We start from the raw sequence: 20,456 nt of genomic DNA, 5'->3' as shown, positions 1-20,456 counted from the left end.
CTAACACATCTCTCATTTTCCACTTTCCCTGTCTCATTTCTGCATTCTTCTGGTGGTGCATCCTGGAATCACACACACACACATGCCCCAATAAACTACTTGCATGTGAGTCCTTGTTTTCAAGGTCTGCCCCCTGGGGAGCCCCCAAATGTAGCACTGTGTTCTGTTGGTGCTTTGCAGGTAGTAGTTCGTCCACATGAGAAATGTGGGCAGATATGAAAATCCCTTTATCCCAGCAGGGAGCAGATGACAGAAGGTTTGTGGCCCCCCTTGGGCTCGGGGGTCGCGTTGGCCAACTCCAGCTCCACGGCTGCCCCCCCGAGGCTCCCGCGGCTGAGGGGGGCTCGGCTGTGTGTCTCTCCCTCCCCTTTCAGATCCTGACAGGCGAGGACTGGAACGAGGTCATGTACGACGGCATCAAGTCTCAGGGGGGCGTGCAGGGCGGCATGGTGTTCTCCATCTACTTCATCGTGCTGACGCTCTTCGGGAACTGTATCCTCCGCGGGGAGTGGGGGGTGGGCGGAGTCAATGCGGGGTGCGGAGGAGGGGATCCGGAGGCCGGGACACCCCGCGGGGTCGACAGTGGAGGACGGTGGACACCCACTCCCAACACAGTGGGATCCAAAATGGCAGCTGGCGGAGCCCCCCCAAGTGGGGTCCAAAATGGCAGCTGAGGCTCCCCCAGTGGGGTCCAAAATGGCAGCTGATGGAGCCCCCATGTGGGGTCCAAAATGGAAGCTGGCAGAGCCCCCAAGTGGGGTCCAAAATGGCAGCTGGTGGAGCCCCCCAAGTGGGGTCCAAAATGGAAGCTGGCGGAGCCCCCCAAGTGGGGTCCAAAATGGCAGCTGGCGGAGCCCCCCAAGTGGGGTCCAAAATGGCAACTGGCGGAGCCCCCCAAGTGGGGTCCAAAATGGCAGGTGGCGGAGCCCCCCAAGTGGGGTCCAAAATGGCAACTGGCGGAACCCCCTAAGTGGGGTCCAAAATGGAGGCTGGTGGAGCTTCTCTCCCATGAGTGGGGTCCAAAATGGTAGTTGGCAGAGCCCCCCAAGTGGAATCCAAATTGGCAGCTGGCAGAGTCCCCCAAGTGGGGTGCAAAATGGGAGCTGACAAAGCTTTCCCCCCAACTAGGATCCAAAATGGCAGCTGGCAGAGCCCCCAAAGTACAGTCCAAAATGGCAGCTGGCAGAGCGCTCCCCCCCATGGCGATTCTTTCCCTGACTCCAGCGTCTACAGACACCCTCCTGAATGTCTTCTTAGCCATCGCGGTGGACAACTTGGCCAATGCCCAGGAGCTCACCAAGGTGGAGGCGGTGGGGGGATATTTCTCTGGCAAGGTTACCACCTGCTCATGGCAGATCAGGATGGGGACAGGGATGGGGGTTGGGGCGGGGACGGTTTGGAGCCCTGGATGCCCGGTGCCAGGGAGGAGGCTCCCGAGACCCGCTGGCCCTCTTCAGACTGACTCTCCGGCCAAGGGGGTGGAAGGGACTAAGGCGTCTGGGTCGCTGCAGGAAACAGATGGCAAACTCAACCGGAGGCAGCTGCGGGGGTGTTATGGAAGGGCCCCTTTGCAGAGGGTGGGCGGGATCAGGGGGACCTATAAGGGCAGCCTGAACGGACACAACCCGAGTTCTGGAAGGAGGAAGCAGTGAATGACGTAGGAGCTGGAGCCCAGGAAGAGGGGCTGCCCACACACCCTTTAAAAACCAGGAAGGTGTGGACAGAGTAGCTGACAAACGACCCATCCTCTCTTGTCTTCTGACCACGCCCCCACCCCACTTGGAGCCTCCCATTGGCCAAGCCCAGCTGGAAGCCATGGGGGGGGCATGGTCCTCCTGAGTCTGGGGGGACAGATGGAATGTATCCTACTTTGGACCTGGGGTTTCACCAGTTCACCTGTGCTTGGGAGCTGACTTCATCTCCCAGACACAGCAATAAAAACTTACATAATGCATCTGATGCTGGGAACTGTTCTGAGCACACCACACAGTCCAAGAGGTGTGCACTCCTTTTATCTCCCTTTGCAGAGGGGGAAACTGAGGCTCAGCCAGGCAGAGTCACCTGCCTCAGATGGCTCAATATTAGCAGCTACTATTTATTGCAATTCCCTGTGCATGGTTTTGGTATACAATAAGTGCTCAATAAAGATGATTATTTGTTAGTCATCTAACACAAGCCAGCCCTTGGACTAGAGTTCTCGATGGGCAATTTACACAGCTGGTAAAGGGAGGGGAGGTATTTGAACCCAGACCTGGAGAACTCCAGTACAGGAGCTCTTTATCCATACATGCTACCAGCTTTCATTTCCACCTGGGCTGAGTGGGTCATTATAAAAATGAAAATAGTAATAGCAAATTTAATTGCACTCTTGCACGCTAGGTGACAGCAAGCATGAAATAGAGGATTACTGTTATCCCCATTTCACAGATGGGGAAACTGAGGGCTGGGGAGGATAAGGAACCTTCCTACAGCCACATCAGTAAGAAATTAGAGAACAGAGGTATGAGCCCTCAAAGAGCAGAACAGAGAAGAGCAGAGGAAGTGAGGCCGGAAGAGAATTTGCAAGGGGACATGGGACCATTCATGCGAGGAAAAGCTCAGTTTGTGTTTGTGGTCGATGGTGTTGAGTTATCCAGGTGACACAGTGCCAGATGCCCCTTTGATATATCCTTGGGCTTCCTGGGATTCGGGTCTACCTCAGATGGGCACAGAGAAGGCAAACTGCTTTCAGTAACAGCCCATGAGCAGTACTGCTGGGAATGGTTGTGCAGGTTGCACACTGCACAAAGGCATCTGGGCAAGGAGGTTAATGGGGCTGGAATCCAGCTCACATGCCCAGAGGTGGGTGCATCAGCCCAAGAAAAGAGGAGCCAGAGGAGGCATCTTTTTGCAATTTGGAGAGAAAGAAATGGGAACAAAGGCATCTTAGAAGTTAGCCATGATCCAGCCTAAACTTCTCCCCAGCCACCCCATCACATTAAAAGAACATGGTCAGGGTCCTTCTCCCCTGCCCAGGAGACCCCTCGGCCTCTTCTGCCCCCCACCACCCCACCCCCAGTGCCTTGAGGTGCTCAGAACCAGGACATGTTCAAGGAACTGAACCAAGCTCAGCAGATGGCTGCCAACCCTCCATCTGCCAGCCCTGGCAGGAGGGAAAGAGAATTTCCTGGGCCTAGCTCTGACTGGGAGGGGAAACGGAAGTCTCTGCCACCTCAAGCACATAGACTCAGGCCCGGCCACCGTGGAGCTGGCTGATGGATGTTCTGGAGGCTGATCCAGCCATGAGCTCATCCGAGTCCCAAGAGCCTGTCCTCAGAGGCTGTCGTGGAGGAGAAAGGAGGCAGAGCTGGGAGTCAGCGTGATGGTGGGAGAAGGGGAAGGAGAAAAGGAAACTCGTCTCCCTCCTGTGAGGGCTGGAAATTCTCCCCCAGCCCTACGTTCTTTCCTTCATTTATTCCACAAGCCTTACTTGAGCATTTAATGTGTAGCAGGCTCCCCACTAAGCCCCTGATATATTTTTATCTTGTATAATCTTCATGGAAATCCTCAGGCGACAGGTACTCTGAGCTCCATTTTACAGACGTAGTCATTCATTTGATAAGCATTTATCGAATGCCCACTGGGCACAAGAGTGTGATCTAGGATCCAGGGACAGAGCAGAGAACAAGACAAGCAAACATAACTGACCCCATGAGGCTCCTATTTGAGTGAGAGAGATGGATGAAAATAAGATCAATTCATAAAAATATATATCTTGTCAGATGTTGGTGAGTGCTAAGAAGAAAACTAAAATAGGAAAGGTGGGGGTGAGTTGAAATTTTAGACAAGGAATCTGAGGCACAGAGAAGTTGAGTGACTTACCCAAGGTCACACAGCAAGGCCAGGATTTGAATCTGGGCCACTTAGATCTAGAACACGTTGTCAAACTAGAGCGCATGTTTCATACTCACTTGGGAGCTTATTAAAATGCAGATTCCAGGGCCCACCCTGGTTCCATGGGTTCTTTGGGAGGCCCAAAAATCTGTATCTCAAGTGTTGTTTTTTTTTTTTTTTTTTTTTTTTTGATGCAGTGGTGGTTCGGAGGGTCCTGGTTCTGTAAGAAATGCAGGGCACAAGCTGAGAGGGAAGTAGGGGGGAGGTCTTGTGGGAGCAGGGTGGCCCCCCTTCCTTTTGTCACCCACAGAGTGTCCTGATATGACCATTCCCAAAGTGGTAAGATTGCTTGTTGCCCTAGAGAATCCGAGTGCAGGGGGAAAGGTGCCCTGCAACCGCATGATTTTTTTCTTATCGGTTCATTTCTGTCCATTTCTTTCTCGTTTCTTTTTTCTTTGCTTTTTCTTGGTTGGGTTTTCTGTTTTACAAATGAGGCCCTGCATGAAGGCTGAAGATGGATTAAAAGTCCAAATACTTCTTTTTCTGTATGTATTTTTAGAACATCTCCCCCCCCCCCCCATTCTCCTCCTCTCTCAACCTAACCAGGGAGCAGCACCCTGGACAGCAGCAGAAGCCCCCAGGGCTCAGCTGCCCCTCCCCTGCCCTCCTGGGGTGGGGGCTGGGACTATCAGATCCTCTCCTTCTTCCAGAGGGCTACTGGCAATACATGGCATGGGCCATGGGATGTCAGACTTTTCTGTATATGGGAGTTAGGAGGTGTTTTTTTGAAAGTCTTGGTTCAGAGAGCTCAAATGGTCCAGAAAGTAGGGGGAAAGGAAAATCTTTGCTATTGTTTCCAGCTCATTAAGACAGGGTGTGGGAAAGTCTCCATGTGGCAAATTCTCTGTGTGGGAAACTCTCCATGTGGGAAAGGAAGGGAATCCTGTTTCCCTTTTGTTTTCTTTTGGTTGTGTGTTAAAGAAGGGTTCACAATGATTTGGCTATTGAATCTGTACTTGAAGCGGGTAGCAGAACACTTAGCCAGCATTGGTGTCCATTATGATTGGCAGGCCTCAGTTCTGATCTGTCCATCCCCAGGCCAAACCTGTTTTTAAATATTTCACGTCTTCCTGGTGAGCAATAAGGTCAGAGATGAGGCCCCAAGGCCTAGTTTGTGTTTTGTGAACAGGCACCTCATGTCCCTTTCAGGATGAACAAGAAGAGGAGGAGGCAGCCAACCAAAAACTTGCCCTGCAGAAAGCCAAGGAGGTGGCCGAAGTGAGTCCCCTGTCCGCAGCCAACCTGTCCATAGCTGTGTAAGTGCCCCCAACTCAAGACGCTCCTCTAGCTCCCCAGCCCCCACATACTGCCAGTCAAGGATTTGGGGGGAGGGGCTTGACAGGGTGGGAGTCTTAGGAAGATATCATTTCCATTCTCAACCCACTTACACTCAAATATTTAATAAGCACCTACTATGTGCCAGACTGTTCTAGCTGCTGGGGATATAGCATGAAAAATGGAGGAAAAAAATCCCACCTTTTTGTAGTTGACATTCTAGTTGGGGAAACAGATGATAAAGAAGATAAGTAAGTAAATTCTGTAATATGTTAGAAAGTGATACAGCCCGACAGAGAAAAGTAAAGCAGGGAAGGAGTACAGGATGGAGAGAGGTGTCAGGGAAGGCCTCGTTGAGGAGGTGACAAAACTTGAAGGAGGTGAGGGAGGAGCCATGGGAGGATCTGAGGAACAGTGTCCCAGGCAGAGAGAACAGCCTGTGCAAAGGCCCTGAGGTGGGAGTAGAACTAGTATGTTGGATGGCAAAGAGACTGGTGTGTCAGGAGCAGAGTGAGCAGAGGCAAGTGGAGTTGATGAGAGCACGAAAGTGACAGGGCAGATCACACAGGGCTTGGCAGGCTGCTGGGAGGACTTTGTTTTGCTCCGAGTGAGGTGGGAGCCATGGAGGGTTCTGGATAGAGGAGGGACATGCCCTGACTCAGGTGCTCACAGGTGCCCTCTGGCTGCTGTGGGAGGAATAGACCGGTGGGGCTGAGGGTGAGGGTGGGAGCTGGGAGACCAGGGAAAAGGTCTTTGTTTGGTGGTCCAGAGATTTGGGCAGTGCATCATGGGACATTGGGGAAGGGGTGGCCCTTCCTTTCCTAAAGTGGAAGGAGGAGGACTGTGAAAGGGGAGTCCAGGAAGGCATCTTCTCTGGCAGATGAGTTTAGGAGAGGGGAAGCATGGAAGTTGATGGTCCATTAACTATCAGTGCACTTGAACCCCCTGGAAAACCTCTGTCCCACCAGGCAGGGCTCACACCGGAACACACTGGAATGGGCCCACTGGCTGCCCTGCCCCAGTTGTACATGGACACAGCTCAGAAAGTCTCGGGTGCTCACTCTGGCTGCCCTGGTTCCTCCCCTTGGACCCCACCCTCCCCATGCCCCAGAACTAAAGGGGTCATGCCAGGTACCATGGGGGGCTTCTGGAACCCTGCTCCAGGCCAGTGTTCACTATGATTGGCTAGCTCAGAAGTTAAAATAGTTTGAACATGAAATCTGCCCCCAGGAGTTCATGTGCATTTGAAGAGAAACAGAGAGGACAGCAGGAATGTCCACCTGGGTGAAGATACCCAGAAGGCCAAGTTGTGCACTGTTCCGGTTTGCTAATGCTGCCGAGATGCAAAATACCAGAAATGGATTGGCTTTTTTAAAAGGGGGTTTATTTGGTTACACAGTTACAGTCTTAAGGCCATAAAGTATCCAAGGTAAGGCATCAGCAATTGGGTACCTTCACTGGAGGATGGCCAATAACATCCAGAAAACCTCTGTTAGCTGGGAAGGCACGTAGCTGGTGTCTGCTTGCTCCCAGGTTGTGTTTCAAAATGGCATTCTCCAAAATGTCAGTGTCAGCTTCCAACGGTCGTCTTCATAATGTCTGTTCCAGCTACAGCTACCTGTGAGCTCCTTCTGTCTGAGCTTTTATAGTGCTCCAGTAAACTAATCAAGGCCCACGCTGAATGGGCAGGGCCACACCTCCATGGAAATTATCCAGTCAGAGTTATCACCTACAGTTGGGTGGGTCACATCTCCATGGACACCGAACCAATAATTTCCAACCCAAGCCACACTAATAGGTCTGCCCCCACAAGACTGCACCAAAGAACGTGGCTTTTTCTGGGGGACATAATATATATATACAAACCAGTACATCCACCCAGGATGAGATACCTGGCTGGGCTGAAACACCCACATGGGCTGGGACACCTGTTAGCCCGAGACCCCTTGCTGGGCCTAGACCCCCACCTGGGCTGAGACACCTGTTAGCCCGAGACCCCTTGCTTGGCCTAGACCCCACCTGGGCTAAGACCCCTGTTAGCCAGAGATTGCTTGCTAGACCTAGACCTCACCTGGACTGACACACCTGTCATCTCGGGAGCCCCTTACAGGGCAGAGACGCCCACCTGGGCTGAGACACCTGTTAGCCCCAGATGCCCCTTACAGGGCAGAGACGCCCACCTGGGCTGAGATACCTGTTAGCCCGAGACCCCTTGCTGGGCCTAGACCCCCCACACACCTGGGCTGAGACCCCTGTTAGCCTGAGACCCCTTGCTGGGCCTAGACACCCCCAACCTGGGCTGAGACATCTGTTAGCCCCAAATGCCCCTTACAGGGCAGAGACACCCACCTGGGCTGAGATACCTGTTAGCCTGAGACCCCTTGCTGGGCCTAGACCCCCCCCCCCCCAGCCTGGACTGAGACACCTGTTAGCCCCAGATGCGCCTTACAGAGCAGAGACGCCCACCTGGGCTGAGATACCTGTTAGCCTGAGACCCCTTGCTGGGCCTAGACACCCCCAACCTGGGCTGAGACATCTGTTAGCCCCAAATGCCCCTTACAGGGCAGAGACACCCACCTGGGCTGAGACACCTGTTAGCCCAGGCGCCCACCTGGACTGATGCCCAGCAGTGCTCTAACTCCCTGCACCCTCCCCTCGCAGGAAGGAGCAACAGAAGAATCAGAAGTCAGCCAAGTCCGTGTGGGAGCAGCGGACGAGCGAGATGCGCAAGCAGAACCTGCTGGCCAGCCGCGAGGCCCTGTACAACGAGCTGGACCCCGACGAGCGCTGGAAGGCCGCCTACGCCCGGCACCTGCGGCCGGACATGAAGACCCACCTGGACCGGCCGCTGGTGGTCGACCCCCAGGAGAACCGCAACAATAACACCAACAAGAGCCGGGTGGCCGAGCCCACCGTGGACCAGCGCCTCGGGCAGCAGCGCGCCGAGGACTTCCTCAGGAAACAGGCCCGCTTCCACGACCGGGCCCGGGACCCCGACGGCGCGGGGGGCCTGGACGCACGGCGGCCCTGGGCTGGCAGCCAGGAGGCCGAGCTGAGCCGGGAGGGCCCCTACGGGCGCGAGTCGGACCACCCCCCGCGGGAGGGCGGCCCGGAGCAGCCCGGCTTCTGGGAGGGCGAGGCCGAGCGGGCCAAGGCCGGGGAGCCGCACCGCAGGCACCCTCACCGGCAGGGGGGCGGCCGGGACAGCCGCAGCGGCTCGCCCCGCACGGGCGCCGAGGGCGAGCCCCGCCGGCACCGCGCCCACCGGAGGCCCGGGGAGGAGGGTCCCGAGGACAGGGCGGAGCGCAGGGCCCGACACCGCGAGGGCGGCCGGCCGGCGCGGGACGGAGAGGGCGGCGAGGGCGAGGGGCCCGACGGCGGCGAGCGCAGGAGGCGGCACCGGCACGGCCCCCCGGGCGCCTACGACGCGGACGCGCGCCGGGAAGAGAAGGAGCGCAGGCACCGGCGGAGGAAGTAAGTGGACGCGGCTCTCCAACTCAGATCGCCCTAATAATTTAAAAAAAAAAAGCAGCAGCCAAAGCAGCGCCTGCTGTATACCTGGTGCTCTCCCAAGCCACTCGTTTCATCTTTCAGCAACCATGAGGTAGAGCCCAGTGTCTCAGCCCCATTTCACAGGTGGGAAAACTGAGCCCTTAAGTGACCCCGCTGAGAAGTCACACGTGGTGCACGCCCTGCTCTCCCCAGGATTAAATGAAATCTCAGCCTTGCAGTTTGCTTGCTGTGTGACCTGGGGCTGGCAGACGCACGTCTCTGAACCTCAGATTCCTCACCTGTAAAATGGGGGTAGTGGGATGCCTGTCTGGTTGGGTCATTGCCAGGATTAAATGAGGGGGTGGCACATGCAAAAGGTAATAATAATAAGGTGTGATATACTAAGTGCTTGATAAATTCGGGCCATTTGTAGCAGTTTTTGAGCCAACTGTCTTTTTATCTAAACCTGTGTCCAGAGGGCCTGAAAAGGCATTTTGGGTCCTCAGAATTGAAGGGGAGAACTGAGTTCAGGACTTCCTAGAGGAGTCTTCCAGGTCATTGCCTTACCTAGTCTTTTCCATAACAGTATTTTGTAACAATCCCTGGAAGATTCTATGGAGTGTCTACACAAAGGGACTTTTTTAGTTCCATTGTTGCTAAAGCAAATACCATGCAATGGTTTGGCTAAAACAACAGGATTTTATTGGCTCACTGTTTTGAGGTTAGCAGACGTCCAAAATCAAGGCATCATCAAAGCTATTCTTTCTTCCCAAAGACGGTGGCACTCTGGGGCTGGCTGCCTGTCGTCATTGGTCCTGGGCTCCTCTATCATGTAGCAGAGCACATGGGAACCTCTCCCAGCCTCTCCCTTCTGTTCTGGGCTCTGTTGACTTGTAGCTTCTTGCTTCCCATGACTTTCTTTCCATGTCTGAATATCATTCTGCTTTTAAAGGACTCCAGTAATAGGATTAAGACCCCTCCTGATGGAGGTGGGTCACACTTTAACTGAAGTAGCCTCATCAAAAGGTCCTGCTGACAATGGGTTCACACCCACAGGAATGGATTACGTTTCAGAACTTGTTTCTCTGGGGTGCATACAGCTCCCAGCCACCTCAGCCCAGCAACTTACATGCTGAAATAAGCGTTGTTTTATTATGAATTTCTATCCCCTTATTCCTCTTTATATTACTATTAGGGCAGCGTCTTGATTTTTTTTTAATCATGTGTTCAAGTGGTTCTGTTGTTTGGCACGTGCTAGGCCAGCGCGTCTCTAAATTGAGTACACATGAAGCAACCCCCAGAGATCTTGTTAAAACACAGGTTCGAATTCAGGAGGTCTGGGGAGAAGCCTGAGATTCTGCCTCTCTAACTAACAGGCTGCAGGTAAGGCCGGTTGCTGACTAATGACACTCCAGAGGATGGAGTGGAGTCATTCTGATTCAGGCACCTGTACCCCGTATCCCCACAAATGTCAAAGTCGAAATGCTGGCTGACCCCAGGTCTGTGTAACTCAAATGACACAAGGGCAGTTTACAGCAGCGTTGTGACATTCCAAAATGGCAAACACCTCTTGGCAAAGTTCCATTTGAAAAAGACAATGGTCTCCCTTCAGTTTGCCCAGTGAGTTGCATTCCCGGAAAAATGTGCTATATATTTAAAACATGGGGAAAAAAAAAAACAACAACTTTGTGTTTATAGGTAAAACAGAGTTAGGTGAAAATGAAAGGCACAGATTTTTCATCTATGGGAGGAACATTGGAAAGTCATAAAGGGTAAAATGTAATCTTTCCCACCTCCCCTAAAGGCTCCCAGTAACCGCCTCCGCCCCATGCTACGGCATTAGGGCTCCACAAATTTCTACATTGAAAACGATTGTTCTAGGTCTTTGTGCTCTAGGGTCTGCCCTACGAGCTTATTCACTGTTTCAATTAGTGTCTGTTAAGTGCCTGCTGTATTCCACGCCCGGGCCGTGGATATCGAGCAAGTAACCTCAGCAGGGGGACGTATCTTGAGAAATATAACCAAAAAAGTGTACCCAGCCTGGAGTCTCAGAGCAGGCTACTGAGCAGAGCAGGCGGAGAAGAGACCCGAGTGTGATCGGGTAGAGACCAGCAGGTGCAAAGGCCCTGAGGTAGGACGGGGGTGGCTCGGGGAGGGCTGGAAGGACGCCAGTCTGCAGGAAGGTGGAGAGCGAGGAGACAGTAGAGGACAGATGGAAGGGTCAGTGATAAACAAACAGAGCCTGGGTCCCCTCGGGGCACTGGGGGGTCACTGAAGGAATTGGAGGCCCAGTAGAGTGTTTAGCACAAGGTTCTGTATATAGAAAGCACCAACGACTCTTAACTACTGTTATTACTATTACTATGTTATTATGATGTCTACCACTTTTATCGAAGGAGGCTGAATGACAAGGACAGAAGGGTTATCCCTGACAAAGTGTCAGGAAGAGTTTTGGGTTTTTTTTTTTTTTTCCATTATTAGAGAAGTTGAGGGTTTACGGAACAACTGTGCATAAAATACAGGATTCCCATACATCACCCTATTATTAGCAGCTTGCATTGGTGTGGGACATTTGTTACAATTGTTGCTAGTGCATGTTTATAATTGTACAATCAACCATAGTCCATGGTTTAACTTAGGGTTCACTGTTTGTTTGTGGTATAGTTTGGTGGATGAACCTTGAAGACATCACATTGAGTAAAATAAGCCAGACACAAAAGGACAAATATTATATGATCTCACTGATTTAAAATAATTAGAATATGAGCTCTCCCAGAGTCAGAAGCTAGAATATGGGTTTCCAGGGTTTGGGATGGGGATAGGGAATGGGAAATTAAGGCGTAAAATGTGCAGGGCTCCTATTTGGAATGATGGAAATGTTTTTGGTAATGGATAGTGGTGACGGGAGCACGACATTGTGAACATAACTAGCAGCACTGAAATAAATATCTGAATGTGATTAAAATGGTGCATATTAGACTGTATATATGGTAATAGAATAAAAAATGTTTTTAGAAACCCAGGAAGAGTTTTTGAAACTAAACTATAAACGTTGGAGCTCACGAAGGCTGCACAGCCCATGGCGAAGGCAAGGACACTGGAGCTGGAGGTCAAATTCCAGCTCCGTCCCGTGCTGACTGTGTGATTGCCACCTGCCACTTCACCACTCTGGGCCTCAGTTTCCTCATCTGTAAAATGGAGATGAGAACAGCACCTGGCTCCTAGGGTTGGGGTGGGGTTTGAATGAGTCAATACATGCAAAATGCTTTAAATACTGTCTGCCATTTACGAGCTCCCTATTGTTGGCCATTGAAAATATGAATGGTGTTAATACTGAGAACTCATTAAATGTTAGTTATTGTGTACTCAGTATGTGTTAGCTATGATGATGATGATTGATAAACATAAAAAGTAATTTTAGACTCATAACCTTACACACCATTTTCAAGTGTGCAATTCAGTGGTATTAATTACACTCAATGTTGTGCTACCATCACTGCCAGCCACTCCCAAAACCTTTCCATCACCCCCCAAAAAAAACTCGACCATCAAGCAATAGCTCCGTTTCCCTCACCACACCCAGCCCCCCAGCCCCTGGTTACCTGTAATCTACTCTCTATCTCTATGGATTTGCTTATTCCAGATGTTTCATGTAAGTAAACTACCTGAAGTCAATTCCTTCTTTTTTACAGATGGGGAAACTGAGGCCCAAAGAGCAGGATGGATTTTCCCAAGGGCAGCCAGACACGGTCACTAGTGTGATAACCCAGCTTTCCCGAATCCCAATCCACGGCCCCTCCCACACCCAGCTCCTGCACCCCCTCATCACCTTCACCCCCAAATACTCAGCCAGTCGACCCCCGTTCCGAGCCACGAGAGCACAGCCCAGTCCCTCGTTTACAGGTAGAGCCAAACCTCCCAGGCTGAAGAGGCGTTTCCATTTGGTTGATGAAAAGCCTCTGATGCTCATTGGAAATAAAACTTCACGAAGGCTCACGTACTCTTAGAGAACAGCCCCAGATGTGCCATTCATCTGCTTTTATAAAAAATAAGAATGGCAATGATAAAACTTTATTCGAGAATGGAATAAAAAGCCCATTTTGTATTGTGATGAAGCCAGGGGCTGTGGCCTGACAGGTCTACCTGGTTGCATTTTTCTTCTTTTGTTTTCCTTAGACCTTTTCCCAAGCACACTCTGCATTCTCAGTCTTCAAGACACTGATATTGTTTGCACACACATACGTACATGCATATAATTTATATTTATATGCATATATGTACATATGTGTTACATATATATATACATGTATATTCATATATTTTTGTGCATACATTTCTTATGTCTCTGCCCCATTTCTACTTTCATCCCTCCAATTTCCCCAGCTTTAAATAGCCCCCTCTCCTATATCTTTCACTGGCTCCCCCCAAGCAAAACGTAGACCAATGCAGATTTTATTTGAAATAAATAGTTGGCCCCAGATCCCCCCACCAGGTAGCTGAGCCCGGAGCACCCCAAGGTGGCCAAGGTGAGAATGGAGCTTTTCCTGAGTCCCAAAGACTAAAGTCCTTTGATCATGGAGCATCCCTATCTCCTGGACCCCCAGGGAGCAGCCCTTGCCAGATGTGGGTGAGCGAGGGTAGCATTCGCCAAGACCTGCTCCACCCCCAAAATTAATATCTCGGCTGACTGCATCCCAGTTCTACCTGCTCCCATCACCATGGCAACCCACTCCCCAAAAGAAGGCGGGAGACAAGTGCTGATCCTCTGAGCCCCACTGTTTATCCCGATTCTAACAGCATCCCCCAAGAGATCCCAACCCATCTCCTCAGCACCCCTATTTCATGCACGCCCCAAGTCATCCCCCCGTTTTCTTTAATGACTGGCACCATAGCTTAAAATCTCTAGGACCATCTGCCCAGTGCTGCATAATGCCAAGCTCATGACCCTGCCTCTCTGGGCTTCCGTTTTCTTATTCTGTAAAATGGGACCTGTCACTGTAGCCAGCTCCCGTGGCAGTGGTTATGGCGGTGATGTGAGTTGACACACGGACATCCTGCAGACAGTGTCAGCACACGGGAAGCAGGCCACAGACCCCCAGGCTCTCGGGGACCGCGTCTGCCCCGGGCAACGTCTCCACAGCTCTTGGCAAAGAGAAGGTGCTCGAATAAGCTGGCCAAGGCTGCTCTGCAGAAAAGGTGTTATGCAATGGGCTGCCTCTTCCTGCAGGATAATGCCAGATCCTGGGAGGGAAGGGCGAAGGGGCCCCTTCTGAGTTCTCCTTGGAGATACTTTGGAAGTGAAGCCTCCTGGTGATGGATACTGGGACCTCTGCAGGTCCAGCTTGCTAGAACTCCCCGACAAATATGGCCCATGGGAAGTCTACGGGGATGCAAAGGCAAAACAAAGCAAAAACCCGCAGTTCCCTTTGCACCCAAGTCAGGGGTCTCTAGTCCTGTGCGTGAGGTGGTTGTGTCCGGTCCTCTAAGAAGCACCCTTTGCTGTGGTCTCAACTAGTCTATTTTTAGTACAAGCTCTTTTGATGGTAGCCAGAAGATTTGGGTCTGTTTTTTGGGGGGTGGGGGTGGGGTTAGGGATGTCTTTATACACACACACACGTATATTTTAACAATTAGAAAATATTCCCAGCCAGATTTTCATCTGATGTTCAACATCTCAAAAAGAACAAGCAGGTTTGAATTCGGATGTTTCTCTTGGGCTGTGCAAGACATTGGGGAAATAGGTGTTGAGAATGCTTTGGCTGATTTAACCCACGGAGCTGCAGGTGATGCCCGCCTTGAGCAGGTGCTACATGGGGTTCCTAGGGCTCCCGTCCCCCCTTGGCACTCCTTGGCTTGTGGCCATGTCACTCCAGATTCTGCCTCTGCCTTCACATTGTCTTCTCCTCTCTGCGTCTTCCCCCATTCTCTTCTCTTATTAGGATGGGACGTAGGATTTAGGATCTGCCCTAATCCAGGATGATCTCGTCTTGAGATACTTAATAGCATCTGCAAAGACCCTTTTTTCCAAATAAACTCACAATCACAGGTTCTGGGAAAGCCATCATCCAACCCCCTACTACTTCTGGCCCCCCAAATTTCATGCCTGTCCCATGTTCAAAATATGTTCACCCCCTCCCAACCACCCCCAAAGACTTAACCCATTAGAGCATCAGCTCAGAAGTTCCAAATCTCATCTTCTAAATCATCCAGTTCAGGAATGGATCCCTCCAGGGCTTCTGAAGCTAGAAAATAAGTTATCTGCTTTCAAAATACAACAGAGGGACAGACTTGGAATTCCCATTCCAAGAGGGAGAAATTGGAAGGAATAAAAGGGTCACTGGTCCCAAGTGAGTTTGAAATCTAGCAGTAAAAAATTTCACTAGATTTCAAGGCCTGGGAATAATCCTCTGTAGCTCTCAGCCCATTTACACATTTATTCCTCCTAATGACCCCACAAGGTTGCCATCCCCAGAGTACTCATCCGGGTACTCAGCTAAGCTGAGGAAGAGCCAGGCTTTGAAGCTGGCTGACTCCAGGGTCTTTGTTTTAATCTCCAGGATATAGGGAAGGTTCTAATGCTCTTATCCCCAATTTAAGGATGAGGGAACTAAGGCCCAGAGAGGTTAGTCAAACTCAAGTCAAGCTGGTAAGTGGCAGAGCCGTGACTCCTACCCAGTCACTCTGTCCTCCAAAATATAAATCGATGAGCTGCTCACGTAACTGGAAGTGAGAAATTCTCTTGGGTCTGCCCCCACCCTACCCCCACTCCCACTGCTTGTGTGACCTCAGAGAGACAATTTAGCTGCCTTGGTTTCTCCTTCTAGAAAGTATTAATAGAAGCATCCCACTTACCTACTTCAGTCTGAAAATAAATTACCTTGTCTCTCATCTGCTTACCAAAAGCACCATGGACTCTTGCAAGTTAAAATGTAAAAATAAAACGAGGAAGGTGGTGACGATGGTTTAGCCAGTGATAGACCCTCCAGGGAAGCCAGCTTTTTTTATTTTTAGGTGTTTTGTGCGTTCTGTGGGTTCTTTGGGTTCTGTGGGTTGAGCCAAAAGCAGTGGGCCTGTGCTGCCCAGGGGCTGCTGTGGTTCCTGCGATTGCATCGCATCTCCTGGGAATTGAGTGTATGTCCACCACTTAGTGGCCTCTTTTGCTTGCTTCTAGTTTCTTGAGTAGTTGTGTGATGGTTAACAGCCCAACACACCCTTTTCTAGTGGGGCCTTGAACAAGTGACTCAGCTTTCTCTGGGCCTCTGTTTCTTCATCTGTAAAATGGGAACGGTAATGGTCCCAACCACCCATGAGGGTATTTTTAGAGAAGTCAATGAGTTGAGATGGAACAGGGCCTGCCCAACATTACTGGTTGTTATCGCTAGTGCCAAGGATTCCCAGGACCCCCCTCCTCTGTCAAACTGCTTAGCAAAAATGTGCATTGTCAGGTGAGGGTTGGCAGGACACTGCCAAGCCACAGTATCTGGGCTCCAAGCTGGCTTTGTGGACTTGGGCCAGGCCCTTTCCCAGTCTGGGCCCCCCATTTCCTCCTCTGCAAACAGGAGGTTCAATGAGCCAATACGTATCACATCTGGCTCACACAGCACTCAGTAAGTGTGAGCTACTAGGGGGAAAAGTGGGGGGCCTGGGGAGCAGAATTGGGGGTCACCTTTAAGAAGAACCTTCAAAAAAGAAACTTTGGGACTGCCAGGCTCTCAGGAGAGAGATGTTATTGAGACGATAGCAGATGTCCTGGGGTTTCTGAGAAACACACTATGCCAGAGCTCCTGGTAGAGACCTCAGGGTGTCTGCGCTGGATTGGGGGGTGGGAGGGGAGGTCCCTTATTTGAGGAGCCCGGATCCAGAAGGGGTGTCAGGAAGCCAGCTGGGGAGCCAGGCCCTCCCAGAGCTCTACGCAGGGAAACAGAGCCAACTCAGCAGGGCATGGCATAGCCGGGGCCAGCCAAAATACACCTCCGATGTACCCAGAAGGCACCAGAAGGGCTCCAGACCCCCAGCCAGCCCTCACCGGGGCCGCAGCTCCAGAGAGCCTCTGCAGATAAGTTGGCAGTTAGCAGGAGAAGGCCCTGGAGTTGCCCAGGGAGGTAGAGGTTTTTGGGAGATCCGTGCCTCCTAAGAACCTCAGGGTCCTCACCTGAAAAACGAGGCCATTCTTTCATCATTTGACAATAATGTAGCAAGCATCTTCTATGCTCCAGGCTCTCTTCTGTGTGCTGAAAACACCGCCATGAACAAGACAGACAAAAGTAAACCCTTGCAGAGCTGACATTCCAGAGGACACTGGGGGAGGACAGACCCCCTCCCCCCAGCGCCCTTAAGGTTTTCTCCCCGCCTTCCATATTTCAGACCCTCTTGGCTTCTCATCTCTCTGTGCTTTATCTGAGTAATTGGAAGAGCCAAACCCACCGGCCTGCCCTCATCCCTTCCACTCTCCACCCCCAACCGCACCAGCCTGCTTTGCCAGTTGCCGCCTCAGGGCCTTTGCGCTGGCTGTTCCCTCTTTCTGGAATGCTTTTCCTGTCATTCCAGCTCATAAGTACCCAGCTCTTCCCTGCTGCTCATTTTCCAGCCCACCACACTTTTATCCCTGTGAGACGTTATCTTGGTCATGTACCCGCTGTGTGGCCTTGGGCGAGAGATGTCACCTCCCTGATCCTCGGTTTTCTCATCTGTAAAATGGTGCCAGTAATTGTATCTCTTAGGGCTGGAGTCAGGTGCTGAGGACAGAGTGTACTTGGGGCTTTGTGTTACTGAAGTATCTGCTGTTATTATTTCCATTAATATTTTTTATTGCATTTACATGTATCTGTTGCCTGCCTCCCCTAACTAGAATTCAGAAGTGGGGCACACAGACGATGGGCCTTTAAAGTGATGATATAGTCTCACCCCTAAATGGATGGTATCCCTGCCTCTATTTTAGCCGATCCTGAGAACATGGTACACCTGGGTCCTGCCCAGGAGCTGATGGCAGAGGAAGGAAGCTCTGGGTTGAGGGGACGTGGGTTCTGGCAGAAAGTTATTTTCCCTGCTCTGATTTGTCCCTTCCCCTTTTCTCCCTGAGGGAGTGGACTTGTCCTCCCCCTGGAAAAATCTCTGGGAGGGTGGGAAGTTCATGGTCTCATACCAAGTCTGTGTCCCCTACACGTTGGTAAAACCTTGGGGTCCTGAAAGAAATAAGACGACGGGGATTTACTGCAGTCTGTGAGCTGGCAAGCAAAGGTCTTGAGCCGTGAGTGAGAATTTGCCCGGGTGCCTCTAAGTGCCTGGACAGTTTTGAGACTCAGCTTCTCGATGCCCATCTTAGGCAGGGTCCAGAATGATCGGCTCGGTTATCCTAACTCGGCTCTGGGTTCTTTTTCCTTGGCCCGTCTCCCTCAGAGAGAACCAGGGCTCCGGGGTCCCCATGTCGGGCCCCAACCTGTCTACCACCCGGCCGATCCAGCAGGGCTTGGGCCGTCAGGAGCCTCCACCCGCCGAGGACATAGATAACATGAAAAACAGCAAGCTGGTCACTGCAGAGTCCACCGGGCCCCACGACGGTCTCAGCCACGCTGCTCTGCCCCAGAGCCTGGCCAAGATGGGCGACGGCACCGATCCCGGGCCCACGCTGGCCCCGCCAGCCACGGCCGCCAACCCCCAGAACGCTGCCAGCCGCCGGACGCCCAACAACCCCGGGAACCCGTCCAACCCCGGGCCCCCCAAAACCCCCGAGAACAGCCTTATCGTCACCAACCCCAGCAGCACCCAGGCCAACTCAGCAAAGACTGCCAGGAAACCTGACCACACCGCGGTGGACATCCCCCCAGCCTGCCCGCCCCCCCTCAACCACACGGTTGTCCAAGGTGAGATGCCCCAACCCTGGCCCCGGAGCTGGGTGGCCTGGGTTCAAATCCCCGACCTCCATTTCTCCCCTGGAAAATCAGGGTAGATGTAGTTCCTACCCACCCACCCCCCTGTAGCTCCCCCAGAAGAATTAAATGAGATAATATACAATGACTGACACACTTTTGTGCTAAGTGCGAGTAAACAAATTTTCCTCCATCCCATAGTCCCACAGCAAGCCATCATATTTGCAGACGAATGGAATCCTCTGATGGAAACACGGAGGTCAGAGAATTCTCTGGGCCAGCACTATCCATTAAAGAAATGTAACACCAGCCACATGTGTTATGTTAAACTCTCTAGTAACCACATTTAAAAACAAAAGCAAAAAGAAACAGGTGAATGAAAAGAGAGAGCGAGAAACAGGTGAAATGAATTTTAATGATCTGTTTTATTTCACCCAAAATGTTATTTGTTTTTATGCAAAAGGTTATCGTTTCAACAGGTAACCAACATTTTAAAAATTGTGAATGGTGTATCTTACATTCTTTTTTTTTTCTTTCACACTCAGTCTTCTGAAGCTGATGTGTATTTTGCACTCACGGCACACCCCAATTTGGACTAGTTGCGTTTCAATGCCCAGTAGCCACTTGGGCTAATGGCTACCATATTATACAGCGCAGGGCAAGGCCCTTGAGGGGCTGGCAGTTTGTGACCCCGGGGAGCCCATAGTCAGAAGAGCCCCTGCAGAATTTGAAGATGACGCACAGGGTGTATTTTTTCCTAACGTGATAAGAGCAGCTCGATTCCTGGGTGTCAGTTCTATGCAAGAGATTTTTCATGGATTTGCTCAATAATTCCTTATCCCAGCCCTTCAAAGTGGCTCTTCTCTTGTCATGTCCCCATTTTACAGAAGAAGAAACTGAGATTCAGGGAGAGGATTCCGTCTGCCCAGGGACACAGAGCTAGGCTGCTATATGGGTGCCCAGATGATGGGGGCTTCTTGCTCTGGCTAGGGAGAAGGTGGCCAGAGAGTGGCTGGGAGCAGGTGGTCTGGTGCCAGGCTGCCCGGGTTCAAATCTCAGCTCCACCACTTCCCAGCCGTGTGACCTTGCGCCAAGTTGCTTCACCTCTCCTGCCTCCCACTTTTTCACCTGTAAAATGGGGGAGATAAAAGTACCAACTCACAGGGCCACCTGGGGATTAGAGGACATAGGATGATGCCTGGTGCATAGTAAGCACTTTAGAAGTGTCAGCTGGTTGTGGGCCCGCTTCGGGGGTGCAGACAGGAGCCTAGAGGGAAATCGTAGAAGGAGCCCTGTGTTGATTCTTGTCCCAACAGTGAACAAAAATGCCAACCCAGACCCACTGCCAAAAAAGGAGGAAGAGAAGAAGGGGGAAGAAGACGACGACCCCGGGGAGGACGGCCCCAAGCCCATGCCCCCCTACAGCTCCATGTTTATTCTGTCCACAACCAATCCGTGAGTATAGCAGCTCCTCGGGAGGGCAGGGGGCCCTGGGGCTCCCACTGGGGCAGGGGGGTCAGGCACCAGGGAGCAGGCCCAGACAAGGCAACGAGGGAGAGCTGCCTCCCAGACACCATAGTCGGTGGGAATTTCGAACAAATTATTTAAAAAGACACTCCTTTCTCAAGTCACATCAAAGGGAAAATTGTCGTAATATACTGATTTTGTTGGACAAGACACCTTCCCACACCATCAGTTAGACGATCCTTGCCATAAAAATCCAAATCTACCCTGTCTGTGATGTGAGGGGCACTCCTTAGAAACGTTGGCCTCATGCAGTGTGCAACCTGCACAACCGCGCCTGGCAACCCTGAGCCCTGAGCTCTGCTCCCGGGACCCTCAGGGCACATGATCTCTAATGTTCTGTGGCCCTTTGTTTAGGGTGTTCTC

General features: G+C 51.6%; 1 protein-coding gene across 11 annotated transcripts in view; it reads left to right on the top strand.

The window, feature by feature from the left end:
* The window catches only part of CACNA1A (calcium voltage-gated channel subunit alpha1 A), a 322,216-nt gene that overhangs the window by 232,310 nt on the left and 69,450 nt on the right, over positions 1 to 20,456 (top strand). For all 11 annotated transcript variants that reach the window (XM_037818101.1, XM_037818099.1, XM_037818097.1 and 8 more), the window contains 6 exons: positions 375 to 492; positions 1,234 to 1,301; positions 5,083 to 5,189; positions 7,870 to 8,682; positions 18,097 to 18,560; positions 19,883 to 20,021. In XM_037818101.1, the coding sequence (XP_037674029.1) occupies positions 375 to 492; positions 1,234 to 1,301; positions 5,083 to 5,189; positions 7,870 to 8,682; positions 18,097 to 18,560; positions 19,883 to 20,021 (1,709 nt within the window). The remainder of the gene's footprint in view (positions 1 to 374; positions 493 to 1,233; positions 1,302 to 5,082; positions 5,190 to 7,869; positions 8,683 to 18,096; positions 18,561 to 19,882; positions 20,022 to 20,456) is intronic.

The sequence above is a fragment of the Choloepus didactylus genome, chromosome 25 (assembly GCF_015220235.1).
Source record: "Choloepus didactylus isolate mChoDid1 chromosome 25, mChoDid1.pri, whole genome shotgun sequence".
Lineage (NCBI taxonomy): Eukaryota > Metazoa > Chordata > Mammalia > Pilosa > Megalonychidae > Choloepus > Choloepus didactylus.
Note: the sequence above shows the minus strand (reverse complement) of the source record. Positions and strands in the feature narration are given on the sequence as shown.